Here is a 19,744-nt window from a genome sequence, read left to right as displayed (position 1 = left end):
GGTACAGGGATGCATTTGGGGATCAATGAGGAGCACAGGGAGGGATTTGGGGAACAGGAATGGATTTGGGGCACAGGGATGAGTTTGAGGAAGAGGAATAGATTTGAGGAACAGGGATGGCTTTAGGGAACAGGGACAGGCACAGGGATGGGTTTGGGGAGCAGGGACAGGTGCAGAGATGTCTGCAGGGTTTGGGAACAGGTGAGGGATTGCTTGAGGATCCTGGAGTTTTCCAGCCTCAGGGATTCTGGGATCTTTGGTTCTGACCCATTTTTGGGATGTTTCCCTGGCCGTTCTGTCTCAGCAGCTCCTGCAGTGTCCCCGGGTGGGCTCCCAGGGTTCTGTTGCAGGTGAAGCCACTGATTGTTCTCTGTCTGCTCAATCTTCAGATCTTGGTCTTAAAAACAGACACTCAGGATCTTGTTGCTTCCTTCAGAGTGACCACAGGGACCAGCAACACCACGGCCATTAAATCCATCGAGTTCGCCCGCAAAGGGAGGTGAGCGCCCCGGGGGGACCCCAAAACTGCAGAGAGCTCCTCAGACCCCCCCCAGCTCTCCCACAGGACGGGATTTGTAATTGATTGATTGATGATCGATTGGTTTTTCATTGATTTGGTGCAGCTGTTTCCTGATCAACACGGCCGACCGCATCATCCGCGTGTACGACGGGCGGGAGATCCTGACCTGCGGCCGCGACGGCGAACCCGAGCCCATGCAGAAACTGCAGGACCTGGTCAACAGGTGGGGACAGCTGGGGACAGCCTGGGGACAGGGCAGGGCCTGGGGACAGCCTGGGGACAGGGCAGGGCTGGGGACAGGGCAGGGATATGGGGACAGTGAGCCCGAGCCCATGCAGAAACTGCAGGACCTGGTCAACAGGTGGGGACAGCTGGGGACAGTCTGGGACAGACTGGGGACAGGGCTGGGCATGGGGACAGGGCTGGGATATGGGGACAGTGAGCCTGAGCCCATGCAGAAGCTGCAGGACCTGGTTAACAGGTGGGGACAGCTGGGGACAGCCTGGGGACAGCCTGGGGACAGCCTGGGGACAGGGCAGGGCTTGGGGACAGGGCAGGGATATGGGGACAGCAAGCCTGAGCCCATGCAGAAACTGCAGGACCTGGTCAACAGGTGGGGACAGGGCTGGGGACAGCCTGGGACAGCCTGGGGACAGGGCAGGGCTTGGGGACAGGGCAGGGCCTGGGGACAGGGCAGGGCATGGGGACAGCCTGGGGACAGGGCAGGGATATGGGGACAGCCTGGGGACAGGGCTGGGCATGGGGACAGGGCAGGGATATGGGGACAGCAAGCCTGAGCCCATGCAGAAACTGCAGGACCTGGTCAACAGGTGGGGACAGGGCTGGGGACAGCCTGGGGACAGGGCAGGGATATGGGGACAGGGCTGGGGACAGCCTGGGGACAGGGCTGGGGACAGGGCAGGGATATGGGGACAGGGCTGGGGACAGGGCAGGGCCTGGGGACAGCCTGGGGACAGGGCAGGGCATGGGGACAGGGAAGGGATATGGGGACAGTGAGCCTGAGCCCATGCAGAAGCTGCAGGACCTGGTCAACAGGTGGGGACAGGACAGGGCTGGGATATGGGGACAGGGCTGGGGACAGGGCAGGGATATGGGGACAGTGAGCCTGAGCCCATGCAGAAACTGCAGGACCTGGTCAACAGGTGGGGACAGCTGGGGACAGCCTGGGACAGGGCAGGGGCATCTGGATGGGTTTGGGAAAGAATCTGAAAAATACAAAAGCTAAAACCTAAAATATAAAGCTTAAATATTAATAATGATGATGATGATGATGATTAAATATTAATAATGCTAATGATGATGATGATGATAATAATGATAATATAAACTTAAATATGAAAGCAGCACAGAATCTGAAAAACATAAAAGCTAAACCTCAAGGCATTCTCATCCCTGCTTTCCTGACTGCAGGACCCCCTGGAAGAAGTGCTGCTTCTCGGGGGATGCATATAAAGCTATTATATTTATAAATATAAATAATAATGATTTTAAAAAATTAAAAATAATTTAAAAAATTAAATATAAAGGCAGCCCAGAATCTGAAAACCACAAAAGCTAAACCTCAAGGCATTCTCATCCATGTTTCCTGGCTGCAGGACCCCCTGGAAGAAGCGCTGCTTCTCGGGGGACGCATATAAAACTTAAATATAAATAATAATAATTTTAAAAAATTAAATATAAAAGCAGCCCAGAATCTGAAAACCATAAAAGCTAAACCTCAAGGCATTCTCATCCATGTTTCCCTGGCTGCAGGACCCCCTGGAAGAAGTGCAGCTTCTCAGGGGATGCATATAAAGCTTAAATATAAATAATAATAATTTTAAAAAATTAAATATAAAAGCAGCAGCAGCCCAGAATTTGAAAAATATAAAAACTAAACCTCAAGGCATTCTCATCCATGTTTTCCTGGCTGCAGGACCCCCTGGAAGAAGTGCAGCTTCTCGGGGGACGGATATAAAGCCTAAATATAATAATAAATAATAAAAATTTTAAAAAATTAAATATGAAAGCAGCCCAGAATCTGAAAACCATAAAAGCATAAAGGCATTCTCATCCATGTTTTCCTGGCTGCAGGACCCCCTGGAAGAAGCGCTGCTTCTTGGGTGATACATATAAAACTTAAATATAAATAATATTATAATAAATAATAATAAAAAAAAAAATAAATATAAAGGCAGCCCAGAATCTGAAAACCACAAAAGCTAAACCACAAGGCATTCTCATCCCTGTTTCCTGGCTGCAGGACCCCCTGGAAGAAGTGCTGCTTCTCAGGGGACGGCGAGTACATCGTGGCGGGCTCGGCGCGGCAGCACGCGCTCTACATCTGGGAGAAGAGCATCGGCAACCTGGTGAAGATCCTGCACGGAACCCGCGGGGAGCTGCTCCTGGACGTGGCAGTGAGCACATCCCCAGCCCCTGGAGAGATCCCTGGGAGGTGGGAATGCAGCTGGCACAATTCCTCATGTTTGCTAATGAAGGGTTGGTTTGGTCTCCTCGTTGATTGCAGTGGCACCCGGTGCGGCCGATCATCGCCTCCATCTCCAGCGGGGTGGTTTCCATCTGGGCTCAGAACCAAGTGGTGAGTGAGGCTTTGGGCTCATTCCCTTGGGAATAGAGTCTGGAATAGGGAAATTTTGGCTGTTCCATCCTTGGAAGTGTCCCAGGAAATTTGGAGCAACCTGGGATAGGGAAAAGTGTGGAGCTGATGATCCCTTCCAACCCAAAGCATTCCAGGATTTAATGGTTCAGAACCAAGTGGTGAGTGAGGGTTTGGGGTCATTCCCTTGGGAACAGGGTCTGGAATAGGGAAATTTTTGGCTGTTTCATCCCTGGAAGTGTCCCAAGTAGGGTCTGGAATGGGCTTGTCCAGGGAAATTTTGGCTGTTCCATCCCTGGAAGTGTCCCAGGAAATTTGGAGCAACCTGGGATAGGGAGAAGTGTGGAGCTGGTGATCCCTTCCAACCCAAACCAGTCCAGGATTTCATGGTTCAGAACCAAGTGCTGAGTCAGAGTTTGGGGTCATTCCCTTGGGAATAGGGAAATTTTGGCTGTTCCATCCCTGGAAGTGTCCCAGGAAATTTGGAGCAATTTGGGATAGGGAGAAGTTTGGAGCTTCCAACTCAAAGCATTCCAGGATTTAATGGCTCAGAACCAAGTGGTGAGTGAGGCTTTGGGCTCATTCCCTTGGGAATAGGGAAATTTTGGCTGTTTCATCCCTGGAAGTGTCCCAAGTAGGGTCTGGAATGGGCTTGTCCAGGGAAATTTTGGCTGTGCCATCCCTGGGACTGTCCCAGGAAATTTGGAACAATTTGGGATAGGGAAAAGTGTGGAGCTGGTGATCCCTTCCAACCCAAACCAGTCCAGGATTTAACCAAGTGGTGAGTGAGGGTTTGGGGTCATTCCCTTGGGAGTAGGGTCTGGAATGGGCATGTCCAAGGAAATTTTGGCTGTTCCATCCTTGGAAGTGTCCCAGGCCAGGTTGGAACAACCTGGGATAGGGAAAAGTGTGGAGCTGGTGATCCCTTCCAACCCAAAGCATTCCAGGATTTCATGGTTCAGAGCCAAGTGCTGAGTCAGAGTTTGGGCTCATTCCCTTGGGAACAGGGTCTGGAATAGGGAAATTTTGGCTGTTCCATCCCTGGGACTGTCCCAGGCCAGGTTGGAACAACCTGGGATAGGGAAAAGTGTGGAGCTGGTGATCCCTTCCAACCCAAACCAGTCCAGGATTTAACCAAGTGCTGAGTCAGAGTTTGGACTCATTCCCTTGGGAACAGGGTCTGGAATAGGGAAATTTTGGCTGTTCCATCCCTGGAAGTGTCCCAGGAAATTTGGAGCAACCTGGGATAGGGAGAAGTTTGAGTGGAGCTTCCAACCCAAAGCATTCCAGGTTCCCTGTGCTGGTTTGGGTGGGATTTTGGGAATAAATCCTTCCCTGGGAGGGGCTGGGATGGAATTCCCAAAGGAGCTGTGGCTGCTCCATCCCTGGGAATGTCCCAGACCAGTTTGGACAATGGATAAAATGGAAAAAAATGGATAAAAATGGATAAAAAGGCACCCTGGGATAGTGGGAATTTTCCCTGCCCATGGGATGGGATTTAAGCTCCCTTCCCACCCAAACCCACCTGGAAATCCATAATTCCATAATCCCCCCTGGAATCAATTTTTTCATGTGTTGAAATCCTTGAAAAATTCCCATTCCATCACATTTTTGGGCTCTTCTGATTCATTTTAATTTGGAATTTCAAGCTCAAAGCTCCATCCTTAAACTCCATCCCAGGGACATTTTCTGTGGAATTGTTCCCTCCTTTAATTCCAGGAGTGATCCAGGTGGATGTGTATTCTTTGATTTTTTATGGGATTTTCCTCAATTTTTAATTGTATTTCAACAAGATTGCAAATCCACAAAATAAATCAAGTTGGAAAAACCCTCCCAGATCCCCAATTCCAGCCATTCCCAACTTTCTCCTTCACCCATCTATATTTTAAATCCCTCCAGGATTTAATTCCTCAAAATTTCAGGAATCCAATGCTGTTTTTTTTATATTAAAATTGCTTTTTTGTTATTTTTTTCAGGAAAACTGGAGTGCTTTCGCCCCTGATTTCAAGGAGTTGGATGAAAATGTGGAATATGAGGAGAGGGAATCAGAATTTGATATTGAGGATGAGGATAAGAGCGAGCCAGAGCAGACAGGTGCTGCCCAAAAAATTCCCAAAAAGTTCTCAAAAATTCCCAAAAAATTCCCCAAAAAATCTCAAAAATTCCCCAAAAATTCCCCCAAAAAATTCCCCAAAAAATCTCAAAAATTCCCCTCAAAAATTCCCAAAAAATTCCCCCAAAAAATCTCAAAAATTCCCAAAAAATTCTCCAAAACTCAAAAATTCCCAAAAAATTCCCCCAAAAAATCTCAAAAATTCCAAAAAAATTCCCCAAAAAATCTCAAAAATTCCCAAAAAATTCCCCCAAAAAATCTCAAAAATTCTCAAAAAATTCCCCCAAAAAATCTCAAAAATTCCCCAAAAATTCCCCAAAAAAATCTCAAAAATTCCCAAAAAATTCCCCCAAAAAATCTCAAAAATTCCCCCCAAAAAATCTCAAAAATTCCCCCAAAATTCCCCCAAAAAAATCTCAAAAATTCCCAAAAAATTCCCCCAAAAAATCTCAAAAATTCCCAAAAAATTCCCCCCAAAAAAATCTCAAAAATTCCCAAAAAATTCCCCAAAAAAATCTCAAAAATTCCCAAAAAATTCCCCCAAAAAGTTCTCAAAAAATTCCCAAAAAATTCCCCCCCAAAAAATCTCAAAAATTCCCCCCAAAAAATCTCAAAAATTCCCAAAAAATTCCCCAAAAAAATCTCAAAAATTCCCAAAAAATTCCCCCAAAAAAATCTCAAAAATTCCCCAAAAAAATCTCAAAAATTCCCCAAAAAGTTCTCAAAAAATTCCCAAAATATCCCAGGAAATTCTCAACCTCCCTGGGATCCTCCCTGGCCATGTGGTGGTGCCCAAAATCCAGGAGAAAAAAAAAATTAAATCCTGGAATATGAAAATTAATTGAAATGAGAATTATTCCTCATTAATGCTTCCTATAAAAGCACTTCCCATAATTTAATTAATTGGATTTTAGCAATGTTTTAATATTAATTATTTTAGGGTTTTTTCTGCTTTAAAAGGAAATATTTTAGGTTTGTTTTGTGCTTTAATAGGAATTATTTTAGTTTATTGTGCTTTAAAAGGAAATATTTTAGTTTTTTTCTTGTGCTTTAATAAGAAATATTTTAGATTTGTTTCCTACTTTAATAGGAAATATTTAAGTTTGTTTTCTGCTTTAATATGAATAATTTTAGGTTTGTTTTTTTAATAATAGGAAATATTTTAGATTTGTTTTTTGCTTTAATAGGAAATATTTAAGTTTGCTTTCTGCTTTAATATGAATAATTTTAGGCTGGTTTTGTGCAATAATAGGAAATATTTAAGTTTGTTCTTTTGCTTTAAGAGGAAATATTTAAGTTTGTTTTCTGCTTTAATATGAATAATTTTAGGCTTGTTTTGTGCAATAATAGGAAATATTTTCAATTTGTTTTTTGCTTTAAGAGGATATATTTAAGTTTGTTCTTTTGCTTTAATAGGAATAATTTTAGACTTGTTTTTATTATAATAGGAAATATTTTAGATTTATTTTTTGCTTTAATAGGAAATATTTAAGTTTGCTTTGTGCTTTAATATGAATAATTTTAGGCTTGTTTTTTATTATAATAGGAAATATTTTCGATTTATTTTTTGCTTTAATAGGAAATATTTAAGTTTGTTTTCTATGAATAATTTTAGGCTTATTTTGTCCAATAACAGGAAATATTTTAGATTTGTTTTTTTGCTTTATTAGGAAATATTTAAGTTTGTTTTCTGCTTTAATATGAATAATTTTAGGCTTGTTTTGTGCAATAATAGGAAATATTTTAGATTTGTTTTTTTGCTTTAAGAGGAAATATTTAAGTTTGTTTTGTGCTTTAATATGAATAATTTTAGGCTTGTTTTGTGCAATAATAGGAAATATTTTCAATTTGTTTTTTGCTTTAAGAGGATATATTTAAGTTTGTTCTTCTGCTTTAATATGAATAATTTTAGGCTCGGTTTTTATTATAATAGGAAATATTTTAGATTTGTTTTTTTGCTTTAATAGGAAATATTCAAGTTTGCTTTGTGCTTTAATTTGAATTATTTTAGGCTTGTTTTGTGCCACAGTAGGAAATATTTTAGATTTATTTTTTTGCTTTAATAGGAAATATTTAAGTTTGCTTTCTGCTTTAATATGAATAATTTTAGGCTTATTTTGTCCAATAACAGGAAATATTTTAGATTTATTTTTTTGCTTTAATAGGAAATATTTAAGTTTGTTTTCTGCTTTAATATGAATAATTTTAGGCTTGTTTTTTTAATAATAGGAAATATTTTAGATTTGTTTTTTGCTTTAATAGGAAATATTTAAGTTTGTTTTCTGCTTTAATATGAATAATTTTAGGCTTGTTTTGTGCAATATAGGAAATATTTTAGATTTGTTTTTTTGCTTTAATAGGAAATATTCAAGTTTGTTTTCTGCTTTAATTTGAATTATTTTAGGCTCGTTTTGTGCCACAGTAGGAAATATTTCAGTGGGGTTTTTTTAGGGATTTTACCTGCTGGGACAGGAAATTCTCCAGGGTATTTTCTGCTGTCCCAGGTGTTTTTCCCACCTGTAATTCCCATTTTCCCGGTCCCAGGTGCAGATGCTGCAGAGGATGAGGAGGTGGATGTGACCAGCGTGGATCCCATCGCCGCCTTCTGCAGCAGGTGGAGAGACACCCTGAGCCTGGAACTCGTTAATGAGCACTAATTAACTTCCATAGAACCTTCCCTTTATGCCCCACAACATTCCCTTTAAACATTCCTGTCCCAAACCCCAAAATTCCCATCCCAAACCCCAAAATTCCTGTCCCAAACCCCAAAATTCCCATCCCAAACCCCAAAATTCCTGTTACAAACCCACAATTTCCATTCCAAAGCCCAAAATTCCTGTTACAAACCCCAAAATTCCCATTCCCAAATGCCAAATTCCATCCCACACCCCATTCCAAACCTCATTCCAAACCCCAACATTCCCATTCCAAACCCCAAAATTCCTGTTCCAAACCCCAAAATTCCTGTTCCAAACCCCAAAATTCCTGTTACAAACCCCAAAATTTCCATTCCCAAAACCCCAAAATTCCCAACCCTAATTCCATTACAAGCCCCATCCCAAACCCCAAAATTCCCATTCCAAACCCCAAAATTCCCACTCCAAACTGCAAACCTCATCCCAGTCTCCATCTCAAAACCCCAAAACTCCTGTTCCAAATCCCAAAATTCCCACCCGAAACCCCAAAATTCCCATCCCAAATGCCATTACAAGCCCCATCCCAAACCCCAAAATTCCCATCCCAAACCCCAAAATTCCCATCCCAAACCCCACCATCCCCATCCCAAACCCCAAAATTCCCATCCCAAACCCCACCATCCCCAACCCAAACCCAAAATTCCCATCCCAAACCCAAATCCCCATCCCAAACCCCACCATCCCCATCCCAAACCTTAAAATACGTCTCCCAAACCCCAAAACTCCCATCCCAAACCCCAAAACTCTCATCCCAAACCGCACCGTCATCCCCATCCCAAACCCCACCCTGCCTGTCCCTACTCCCCCAAAACTCCTATCCCAAACCCCAAAACTCCGATCCCAAACCCTATTCCAACCCCAGATTTCCTGTCCCAAACCCCACCATTCCCATCCCAAACCCCAAAATTCCCATCCCAAACCCAAAACTCCCATCCCAAACCCCAAAATTCCCATTCCAAACCCCAAAATTCCTGTTCCAAACCCCATCCTAAACCCCAAAATTCCCATCTCAAACCCAGAACTCCCATCCCAAACCCAAAACTCCCATCCCAAACCCCACCATCCCCATCCCAAGCTGCACCATCCCCATCCCAAACCCCACCCTGCCTGTCCCTACTCCCCCAAAACTCCTATCCCAAACCCCAAAACTCCGATCCCAAACCCTATTCCAACCCTAAATTTCCTGTCCCAAACCCCACCATCCCCATCCCAAACCTCAAAATACCTCTCCCAAACCCCAAAACTCCGATCCCAAACCCCAAAACTCCCACCCGAAACCCACCCCAAAACCCCCATCCCAAACCCCAAAACCCCCATCCCAAACCCCACCATCCTCAACCCAAACCCCACAAATTCTATCCCAAACCCCACCATCCCCATCCCAAACCTTAAAATACCTCTCCCAAACCCCAAAACTCCCATCCCAAACCCCAAAACTCCCATCCCAAACCCTATTCCAACCCCAAAATTCCCATCCCAAACCCCACCATCCTCAACCCAAACCCCACAAATTCTATCCCAAACCGCACCATCCCCATCCCAAACCTCACCATCCCCAATCCAAACCCCAAAATTTCCATTCTAAAACCCTGTTCCAAACCCCATCCCAACCTCCCCAAAACTCCCATCCCAAACCCCATTACAAACTGCAAAATCCCTATCCCAAACACCATTACAAGCCCCATTCCAAACCCCAAAACTCCCATCCCAAACCCCAAAACTCCCATCCCAAACCCTATTCCAACCCCAAATTTCCTGTCCCAAACCCCACCATCCCCATCCCAAACCTCAAAATACCTCTCCCAAACCCCACCATCCCCATCCCAAACCCAAAACCCCCATCCCAACCCCAAATTTCCTGTCCCAAACCCCACCATCCCCATCCCAAACCCCAAAACTCCCATCCCAAACCCCAAAACTCCCATCCCAAACCTCAAAGCACCTGTACCAAACCCCACAATTCCCATCCCAAACCCCACCATCCCCATCCCAAACCCCAAAACCCCCATCCCAAACCCCAAAACTCCCATCCCAAACCCCAAAATTCCCATCCCAAACACCAAAACTCCCATTCCAAACCCCACAATTTCTATTCCAAACCCCAAAACCCCCATCCCAAACCCCAAATCCCCCACCCCAAGCCCTGTGTCCATGCCCCCACAGTGACGAGGAGCTGGAGGACGCGCGGGCGCTGCTGTACCTGCCCATCGCCCCCGAGGTGGAGGATCCTGAGGAGAACCCCTATGGGCCCCCGCCCGAGGCCCTGCCCGGGGCGCTGCCCGACGACGCCCTGGGCCCCGACAAGAAGCGGCCCGGCTCCTCGGACGGGCCCCAGAACCCCAAGAAAAAACCCAAAACCACCAACATCGAGCTGCAGGGAGTCCCCAATGACGGTGGGTGCGAGGGCGGAGGGGGTTGGGGTGATTGGGGTGTGGATCCCAAGGGGTTTGGGGCATTTGGAGGGAATCTGATCCTGAGGGGTTTGGGGTTTTGAGAGGGGTCTGATCCTGAGGGGTTTGGGGTTTTGAGAGGGATCTGATCCTGAGATATTTGGGGTTTTGGGAGGGATCTGATCCTGAGATATTTGGGGTTTTGGGAGGGATCTGATCCTGAGATGTTTGGGGTTTTGGGAGGGGTCTGATTCTGAGGGTTTTGGGGTGTTGGGGGGTGGATACCGAGGGGTTTTGGGAGGGAATCTGATCCTGAGGGGTTTGGGGCATTTGGAGGGATCAAATCCCAAGGATTTTGGGGCATTTGGAGGGATCTGATCCTGAGGGGTTTGGGGTTTTGAGAGGGATCTGATCCTGAGGGGTTTGGGGTGATTGGGATCTGTTCCCAGGGGTTTTGGGGTTTTGGGAGGGAATCTGATCCTGAGGGGTTTGGGGTGATTGGGATCTGTTCCCAGGGGTTTGGGGTTTTGGGAGGGAATCTGATCCTGAGGGGTTTGGGGTGATTGGGATCTGTTCCCAGGGGTTTTGGGGCATTGGGAGGGGTCTGATCCTGAGGGGTTTGGGGTTTTGAGAGGGGTCTGATCCCAAGATATTTGGGGTTTTGGGAGGGAATCTGATCCTGAGGGGTTTGGGGCATTTGGAGAGATCAAATCCCAAGGATTTTGGGGCATTTGGAGGGAACTGATCCCGAGGGGTTTGGGGTTTTGAGAGGGGTCTGATCCTGAGGGGTTTGGGGTTTTGGGAGGGGTCTGTTTCCAGGGGTTTTGGAAGGGATCTAATCCCAAGGGTTTAGATCTTTAGGATTTTTTGGGGTATTAGGAGGGGGTCTGATCTCAACATTTCAGGGTTTATTTCAGGGTTTTAGGGTATTGGTAGGGATCCAATTCCAAGGATTTTGGGTGTTGGGAGGGATCCAATCCCAAGGTTTTTAGGTTATGGGGAGGGATCTGATGAGGATTTCAGGGTTTTTGGGTATTGGTATGGATCCAATCCCAAGGGTTTAGATCTTTAGGATTTTTGGGTATTAGGAGGGGTCTGATCCCAGCATTTCAGGGTTTTTGGGTATTGGTAGGGATCCAATCCCAAGGGTTTACATCTTTAGGATTTTTTGGGTATTAGGAGGGATCTGATCCCAACATTTCAGGGTTTTTGGGTATTGGTAGGGATCTAATCCCAAGGATTATATCTTTAGGATTTTTTGGGTATTAGGAGGGGTCTAATCTCAACATTTCAGGGTTTATTTCAGGGTTTATTTCAGGGTTTTATTTCAGGGTATTGGTAGGGATCTGGTCAGGATTTCAGGGTTTTAGGGTATTGGTAGGGATCCAATCCCAAGGGTTTAGATCTTTAGGATTTTTTGGGGTATTAGGAGGGGATCTGATCCCAACATTTCAGCCTTTTAACTCACCCCAAACCCTCAATTTCCCCCCATTTTCCCCTCACCCAGAGGTGCACCCGCTGCTGGGCGTGAAGGGCGACGGTAAATCCAAGAAGAAGCAGGCGGGCAGGCCCAAAGGATCAAAAGGTAAAGACAAAGATTCTCCATTTAAACCGAAACTCTACAAAGGGGACAGAGGGGCTTTGCCTCTGGAAGGAGCGGCCAAGGGCAAAGTGCAGGCGGAGCTGGGCCAGCCCCTGACAGGTAAGGACGGTGTCATGTGGTAGTGTGTTGTTAAGTTTCTTGTGTTATTCCCCCAATTTATGTATTGTTCTCCCCTATTATGTGTAAAATGGTTTCGTCCCCCAGTTTTTCCCGCCACAGCCCTGATGGCCGTTAGGTTACCATGGCTACCCCTGTGTCTGTCACCCAAGTTATATAATTTCTCCTGCCCCTTTTTCCCTTTTTAGTAAAACTTTTCTCCTCCCTGGGCTCAGTCAATCACCCCCCCACTCCTCCTGGTTTTCCAGAACTTTCGTTCCCCTGGAGGTGTTGGTTGGCTGGGGTCCTGGGGCCCCTCCCATACCTTTTGATTATTGGTCTCCATGGAGTGTCAGTTCTGTGAAATTCATCCCCTCACCTTTCCCGATTGGCTCCGCCTGTACCCACCCCCCTCCTTTATAATCCTGTTTTCACCCCCTATGAAAAAAACTTTTTCCCGGTTGGTTTCCCGGTGTTTGGATGCGGCATCACCTTCAATAAACCGATCTTTAACCCCCGGGAAATGGTCAGCTCCGTTCCTCCCCAATCCCAGCGGTGTGAGGCAAAGCCCGAGGCCCTCAGACGCCCAAGGGAGCTGGCCAGGAATTGCAGAGGGGCGTCGGCCTTTCCCCCTCAGCTAGCCGGACTCTAAACTCCGGGCCACATATGCCCCCCTCTGCACCCCTCCTTTATAATCCTGTTTCACCCCATATGGAGAAACTTCTTCCCAGCTGGTTTCTCCGCGTTTAGATCCCGCAACACCTTCAATAAACCGATCTTTAACCCCCGGGAAATGGTCAGCTCCGTTCCTCCCCTATCCCAGCGGAGTGAGCCAGCCCGCAGCCAGCACAGCCCGAGGCCCTCAGACGCCGAAGGGCGCTGGCCAGGAATTGCAGAGGGGCGTCGGCCTTTCGCCCTCAGCTAGCCAGACTCTAAACTTCGAGCCACATATGCCCCCCTCTGCACCCCTCCTTTATAATCCTGTTTCACCCCCTATGGAGAAACTTCTTCCCGGTTGGTTTCCCTGCGTTTGGATCCCGCAACACCTTCAATAAACCGATGTTTAACCCCCGGGAAATGGTCAGCTCCGTTCCTCCCCTATACCAGTGGTGTGCGCCAGTCCACAGCCAGCACAGCCCGAGGCCCTCAGACGCCGAAGGGCGCTGGCCAGGAATTGCAGAGGGGTGTCGGCCTTTCGCCCTCAGCAGCCGGACTCTAAACTTCAGGCCACATATGCCCCCCTCTGCACCCCTCCTTTATAATCCTGTTTCACCCCCTATGGAGAAACTTCTTCCCGGTTGGTTTCCCTGCGTTTAGATCCCGCAACACCTTCAATAAACCGATGTTTAACCCCCTGGGAAATGGTCAGCTCCGTTCCTCCCCTATACTAGCGGTGTGGGCCAGTCCACAGCCAACACAGCCCGAGGCCCTCAGACACCGAAGGGCGCTGGCCAGGAATTGCAGAGGGGCGTCGGCCTTTCGCCCTCAGCGAGCCGGACTCTAAACTTCGGGCCACATATGCCCCCCTCTGCAGTGTCACCTCCTGGTGGCTTTGCTTTGTCACCCCCTCACCCTCAGAGCCCCCCAAATCCCTCCCTCCCCGCTCAGCTTGGAGGCAAAATTTGCTTTTTTTGGTGTTTTTTGAATGAGAAATTGGGATAAAATCGAGTTCTGCGCATGGGAAAATGAATGGGGTGATTTGTGTGTGCTGGTGTTTGTGGTGTTGAGGTGGCGCTAAATTCAATTTATTTTGATTGGTTTGATTCCTTTAATTTTTTCCCCTCAGATCCTGCAGAAATCAGGAAATATTTTGGGGGAAAAATGAAGGATTCCACAGTTTTGTGGTGGTCCTAAATTAAAATTATTTTAATTGGTTTAATGGCGTTAATTTTTTCCCTCAGATCCTGCAGAAGTCAGGAAATATTTTAGTTGATATTAGTAAATCCTTCAGGAAAATGAAGGATTCGCAGTTTTGTAGTGTTCAGGTGGTGCCTAAATTCAAATTATTTTGATTGGTTTAATGGCGTTAATTTTTTCCCTCAGATCCTGCAGAAATCAAGAAATATTTTGGGGAAAAATGAAGGATTCCACAGTTTTGTGGTGTTGAGGTGGTCCTAAATTCAAATTATTTTAATTGGTTTAATTCTTTCCCTCAGCTCCTGCAGAAATCAGGAAATACTTTGGGGGAAAAATGAAGGATTCCACAGTTTTGTGATGGCCCTAAATTCAAATTATTTTAATTGGTTTAATTGCTTTAATTTTTTCCCCTCAGATCCTGCAATCAATTTTTTTAAATCATTATATACATTTCCCATTTTTTTTTCCAGTTTCCCCTGATTTTCATTTTTCCTAATTTCCATTTTTTGCCTGCTTTATGCTTTTTGTTAATTCCTTTTCTATCTTCCATTTTTTTCTCTCCATTTCCCTGCATTTCCGATTTTCACCTTCATTTGCATTTCCAATCCCGCATCTCCCAATTTTTTCACATTTCCCATTTAAATACATTCATTTAGTTTTAATATATATAATGTATATTATTTCCCAATGTAATCTTTAACATTTCCCATTTTTTTTTACACATTTCCATTTTTTTCCCTTCCATTTCCCCCTGCATTCCCATTTTTTCTTTCCACATTTCCCCCTGCATTCCCATTTTTTTAATACGTTTCCCATTTTTTTGCTACATATTTCCCACTTTTTTTATACTTTCCCATTTTTTCCTCCATTTCCCCCTGCACTCCATTTTTATACTTCCCATTTTTTTACACATTCCCTTTTACACATTTCCCATTTTTTCCCTCCATTTCCCATTTCCCCCTCCATTTCCCATTTCCCCCTGCATTTCCCATTTTTTTCTACATTTCCCATTTTTTTCCCTCCATTTCCCCCTCCATTTCCCATTTTCCCCCTTCATTTTCATTTCCCATTTCTCCCTACACTTCCCATTTCCCCCTGCATCTCCCATTTTTTAATATACATTTCCCATTTTTTTCTCATTTCCCATTTTTCCTTTAACATTTCCATTTTTTATTACATTTCCCTTTTTTTCTACATTTCCCATTTCCCCCCTGCATTTGCCATTTTTTTTTACACATTTCCCATTTTTTCCCTCCATTTCCCCCTTTTTTTCATTTTCATTTCCCTTTTTTTCTATTTCCCATTTTTATCCCTACTTTCCATTTCCCTTTTCCCCCATTTCCCTTTTTTTTTTTACACATTTCCTTTTTTTTACACATTTCCCATTTTTTCCCTCCATTTCCCCCTGCATTTCCCTTTTTCCTCTGAATTTCCCATTTCCCCCTACATTCCATTTTCCTCTTCTTCATTTCCCCCTGCATCTCCCATTTTTTATATACATTTCCCATTTTTTTATACATTTCCCATTTTTTTATACATTTCCCATTTTTTATACATTTCCCATTTTTCCCCTCCATTTCCCCCTGCATTTCCCATTTTCCCTCTTCATTTTCATTTCCCATTTCCCCCTGCATCTCCCATTTTTTTTATACATTTTCCATTTTTTTAATACATTTCCCATTTTATTCCTTCCGTTTCCCCCTGCATTTCCCATTTTTCCCCCTCCATTTCCCATAATTTTTTCCACATTTCCCATTTTCCCCTACACTTCCCATTTCCCCCTGCATTTCCCATTTTTTATACATTTCCCATTTTTTCTCTCCATTTCCCTCCTTTCCCCCTTTGCATTTCATTCCCATTTCTCCTACACTTCATTTTCCCTTCTTATCTTTCCCATTTTTTATATACATTTCCCATTTTTTTATACATTTCCCATTTTTTTATACATTTCCCATTTTTTTCCCTCCATTTCCCCCTGCATTTCCCATTTTTTTATACATTTCCCATTTTTATCTACATTTCCCATTTTTTTCCCTCCATTTCCCCCTGCATCTCCCATTTTCCTCTCCATTTCCCATTTTCCCCCTTCATTTTCATTTCCCATTTCCCCCTGCATCTCCCATTTTTTATATACATTTCCCATTTTTTATATACATTTCCCATTTTTTTTATTTTATATCATTATTTTATATATATCTCATATATATATATATTCCCATTATTTTTTTTCACATTTTTTCTTCATTTCCCATTTTTTCCTCTCCATTTCCCTCTGCATCCCCTCATTTTTTTATACATTTCCCCCTGCATCTCCCATTTTCTTATATACATTTCCCATTTTTTTTATACATTTCCCATTTTTTATACATTTCCCATTTTTTTTATACATTCCCCATTTTTTTCCACATTTCCCATTTTTCCCCTGCTCCTCCCGTTGCTCTCTCTGCGTTTCGGATCCTCTGGGTGCCGCCCTCACCCGCCCTTCTCTGCTCTCTCCAGCAGGCGGCGCCATCTCCGAGCTCCTATGAAGAATTTCCCCTCCCTCCCTTCTCCTTTCCTCCCTCGGTGGAAAATTCTGGAATTCCCAGGCAGGACTGGCACAGACTGAATTCCAAGGATTTCAGGGAGTGATTTGGGGGCAGGAATGACTCTGCAAGAGGGAGCAGCTCCAGCTGGGAATTTTTGAGGACAAATCCCCGTCCCAAAAGTGACCTGAGCCCCTTTCCCTGCCCACTCCAGAGCCTCTCTCCACCTTTTATCTCCCAAAATCTCTCAGCATTCCTGGATGGAAGAACAGCCCGAAGTGTGAGTTTGGATTCCTGACTGACTCCTGCCTCCTTTTCCAGCTGGGAATTCCCAACTCTCCGAGCCTGGCTTTTCCCAGGGCAGAGCTGCTGATCAGGAATTTCCAATTGAAATTTGGAAATTTCCAATGGAAATTGAAATTTCCAATTCCTGAGGCCCCTCTGGAATCTGCTTTGGTTTTGTGTTTGTTTTTCCAGTGGCAGAAGGAGCAACTTTAGATAAAAAAAAGTCATTTTCCAATTTATTATTTTTTTTTTTTTCAGCCTGTGATTCCCAAAGCTCTTCCTGTCCTTTCCAATGGTTTTGTTCTTTCTCTTCCCTGGGAATTCCTCCTCCAGGAATATCCAGGCTCCTCCTTGATAAAACAAAAACCAATTTTTTTGTCAGAACTGAAGCAGAACTTTCCCAAAGGTTTCCATTTTTCCCACTTCTGGGTTAAAATAGAATCTGGGAGATCATTCCCAATTTTTTATTCCTTCAGGAATTCCTGTGGGAATGGGAATGGCATTTCCCTGTCCAGCACTCACAGCCTGGCTCTTATCCCACACCAACATCCTGATCAAAGGAAATTTCATTCCTAAATCCCATTTTTTTCCCTCCAGACTTTGGAGTTTCGTTGCTCTCAGTGTTCCCCCAGGTGGAATTATTGGGATTATCAGGAGCTGTTTAATTAAATTAATTAAATTAATTAAATTTAATTAAATTTAATTTCCTGCAGACACAAAAAGCAGGAAGGAAAACGACAAATTTGCAGCCAGAGCCGTGCAGGTGTAAAAATGAGGAAGAGAGAAAAACATTTGGAAATTAGAGGTTTTGAAATTTTTCAAAACTTGATGTTTTTCATTCCCAGCTTTGGGGACATTTGGGGAAATTTTATGACCACGGGTGTAAAATTCCTTTTGATTTTTGGTTCTTTTTGCTTGTGGGGTGACTCTGCTGTGCCAAACCCAGCAAATTAAAAATGCCCAGGCCAAGGTTGTGCAGGTTGGGTTAAAGCATTGAATGCCCCAAACTCAGCTTCCCCTCTGTACAGTGTAAATGCCTTTGTTTATTCCCTTCTTTTATTTCCTGCTTTATTTCCTGCTCTGTTCTCATCTTTATTTTATTTCCATCCTTCTTTTATTTCCTGCTTTATTCCCATCCTTATTTTATTTCCCAGTTTGTTTCCATCCTAATTTTCTGTCCTGATTATTCCCATCCTAATTTTATTTCCTGCTTTATTCCCATTTTTATTTTATTTTATTTTATTTTATTTTATTTTATTTTATTTTATTTTACTTTATTTTATTTTATTTTATTTTATTTTACTTTATTTTATTTCCTGGCTATTCCATCCTTATTTTATTTATTTTATTTTATTTTATTTTATTTATTTTACTTTATTTTATTCCTGCTATTCCCATCTTATTTTATTATTTATTAATTTTATTTTATTTTATTTTTATTTATTTTATTTTATTTTATTTTATTTTATTTTATTTTATTTCCTGCCTTATTCCCATCTCTGTTTTATTTCTCACTTTATTACCATCTTTATTTTATTTGTGATTTATTCCCATCCTTATTTTATTTTCTTTCCTGATTATTCCCATCCTTATTTTATTTTCTTTCCTGATTATTCCCGTCTTTATTTTATTGTATTTCCTGCTTTGTTCCCATCCTTATTTTATTTTCTTTCCTGCTTTATTCCCATCCTTATTGTCTTTCCTAGTTTATTCCCATCCTTATTTTATTTCCTGGTTATTCCCATCCTTATTTTATTTTATTTTATTTTATTTCCTGATTTATTCCCTGGTTTTGTACAATATTGGAGCAGCTCCTGCAGCGGTGGTGGTTCTGTGTTTGTAAATAAAGAGGTTCCTTCCATTTCCTAAAACCCACAGGTAAATCTTGGCTTTTTCATGGAAAAGTTGGGGATTTCTGTCGTGTTGGAATTTGGAAATCTTTCAAACACAGGGTATTTTTTGTTGGTTTTAGTGAAGGGAGAGGAGTAAAACCAAACCCAGGGAATGTCCCAGGCCAGGCTGGACGAGGTTTGGAGCACCCTGGAATGGGTGGGATTTGAGGTCCCTTCCCACCCAAACCAATCTGGAATTCCCAGATCCCTCGGAGCTGGGAGGGGAGGGCGGCTCCAGGCGGGATTGGGGGTGGAAAATCCTCCTGGAGCTTTGGGAATTGCTCAGTTCAGTTTGAGGAGTGTGAGGAAGGGAAATAGATCTGAATGTCCATTGCAAGCAGAGGAACTCGGCAAACCCAAATCCCTGTGGGAATCCAGGGATGCCCATCAGGACACTGATTATGGGATGCCTTTTCCATAAAATTGTGGTCAGAAACTGTGGAGAACTGGGGGGAGTTCCTCCATCAAAAAATGGATTTTCCAGGGAAGAACACTTCAGCAGTGCATTATTTGTTTCCATAGAACTGTGGGGAGTTCTTCCATCCAAAAAATTGATTTTCCAGGGAACATCACTTCAGCAGTGCATTATTTGTTTCCATAAAACTGGGAGAGTTCTTCCATCAAAAAATGGATTTTCCAGGGAAGAACACTTCAGCAGTGCATTATTTGTTTCCATAGAACTGTGGGGAGTTCCTCCATCAAAAAATGGATTTTCCAGGGAAGAACACTTCAGCAGTGCATTATTTGTTTCCATAGAACTGTGGGGAGTTCCTCCATCCAAAAACCTGGATTTTCCAGGAAACAACACTTCAGCAGTGCATTATTTGTTTCCATAGAACTGTGGAGAGTTCTTCCATCCAAAAAATGGATTTTCCAGGAAAGAACACTTCAGCAGTGCATTATTTGTTTCCATAGAACTGTGGGGAGTTCTTCCATCAAAAAATGGATTTTCCAGGGAAGAACACTTCAGCAGTGCATTATTTGTTTCCATAAAACTGTGGGGAGTTCTTCCATCCAAAAACCTGGATTTTCCAGGGAAGAACACTTCAGCAGTGCATTATTTGTTTCCATAGAACTGGGGGAGTTCTTCCATCAAAAAATGGATTTTCCAGGGAAGAACACTTCAGCAGTGCATTATTTGTTTCCATAG

At 43.7% G+C, this 19,744-nt stretch overlaps 1 protein-coding gene across 8 annotated transcripts in view; it reads left to right on the top strand.

The window, feature by feature from the left end:
• The window catches only part of RBBP5 (RB binding protein 5, histone lysine methyltransferase complex subunit), a 54,814-nt gene that overhangs the window by 9,587 nt on the left and 25,483 nt on the right, over positions 1-19,744 (top strand). For 4 of the 8 annotated variants that reach the window (XM_064733282.1, XM_064733280.1, XM_064733288.1 and 1 more), the window contains 9 exons: positions 390-499; positions 624-743; positions 2,784-2,937; positions 3,048-3,119; positions 5,114-5,231; positions 7,795-7,864; positions 10,110-10,339; positions 11,844-12,038; positions 16,392-17,935. In XM_064733282.1, coding sequence (XP_064589352.1) covers positions 390-499; positions 624-743; positions 2,784-2,937; positions 3,048-3,119; positions 5,114-5,231; positions 7,795-7,864; positions 10,110-10,339; positions 11,844-12,038; positions 16,392-16,420 — 1,098 coding nt within the window. In that variant the 3' untranslated portion in view covers positions 16,421-17,935. Of the gene's footprint in view, positions 1-389; positions 500-623; positions 744-2,783; positions 2,938-3,047; positions 3,120-5,113; positions 5,232-7,794; positions 7,865-10,109; positions 10,340-11,843; positions 12,039-16,391; positions 17,936-19,744 lie in introns of those variants that run through there. The other 4 variants (XM_064733284.1, XM_064733283.1, XM_064733281.1 and 1 more) reach the window with 3 other exon arrangements.

The sequence above is a fragment of the Zonotrichia leucophrys genome, chromosome 26, assembly GCF_028769735.1.
Source record: "Zonotrichia leucophrys gambelii isolate GWCS_2022_RI chromosome 26, RI_Zleu_2.0, whole genome shotgun sequence".
Classification (NCBI taxonomy): Eukaryota; Metazoa; Chordata; class Aves; order Passeriformes; family Passerellidae; genus Zonotrichia; species Zonotrichia leucophrys.
This window is presented reverse-complemented; position numbering and strand designations above follow the sequence as displayed.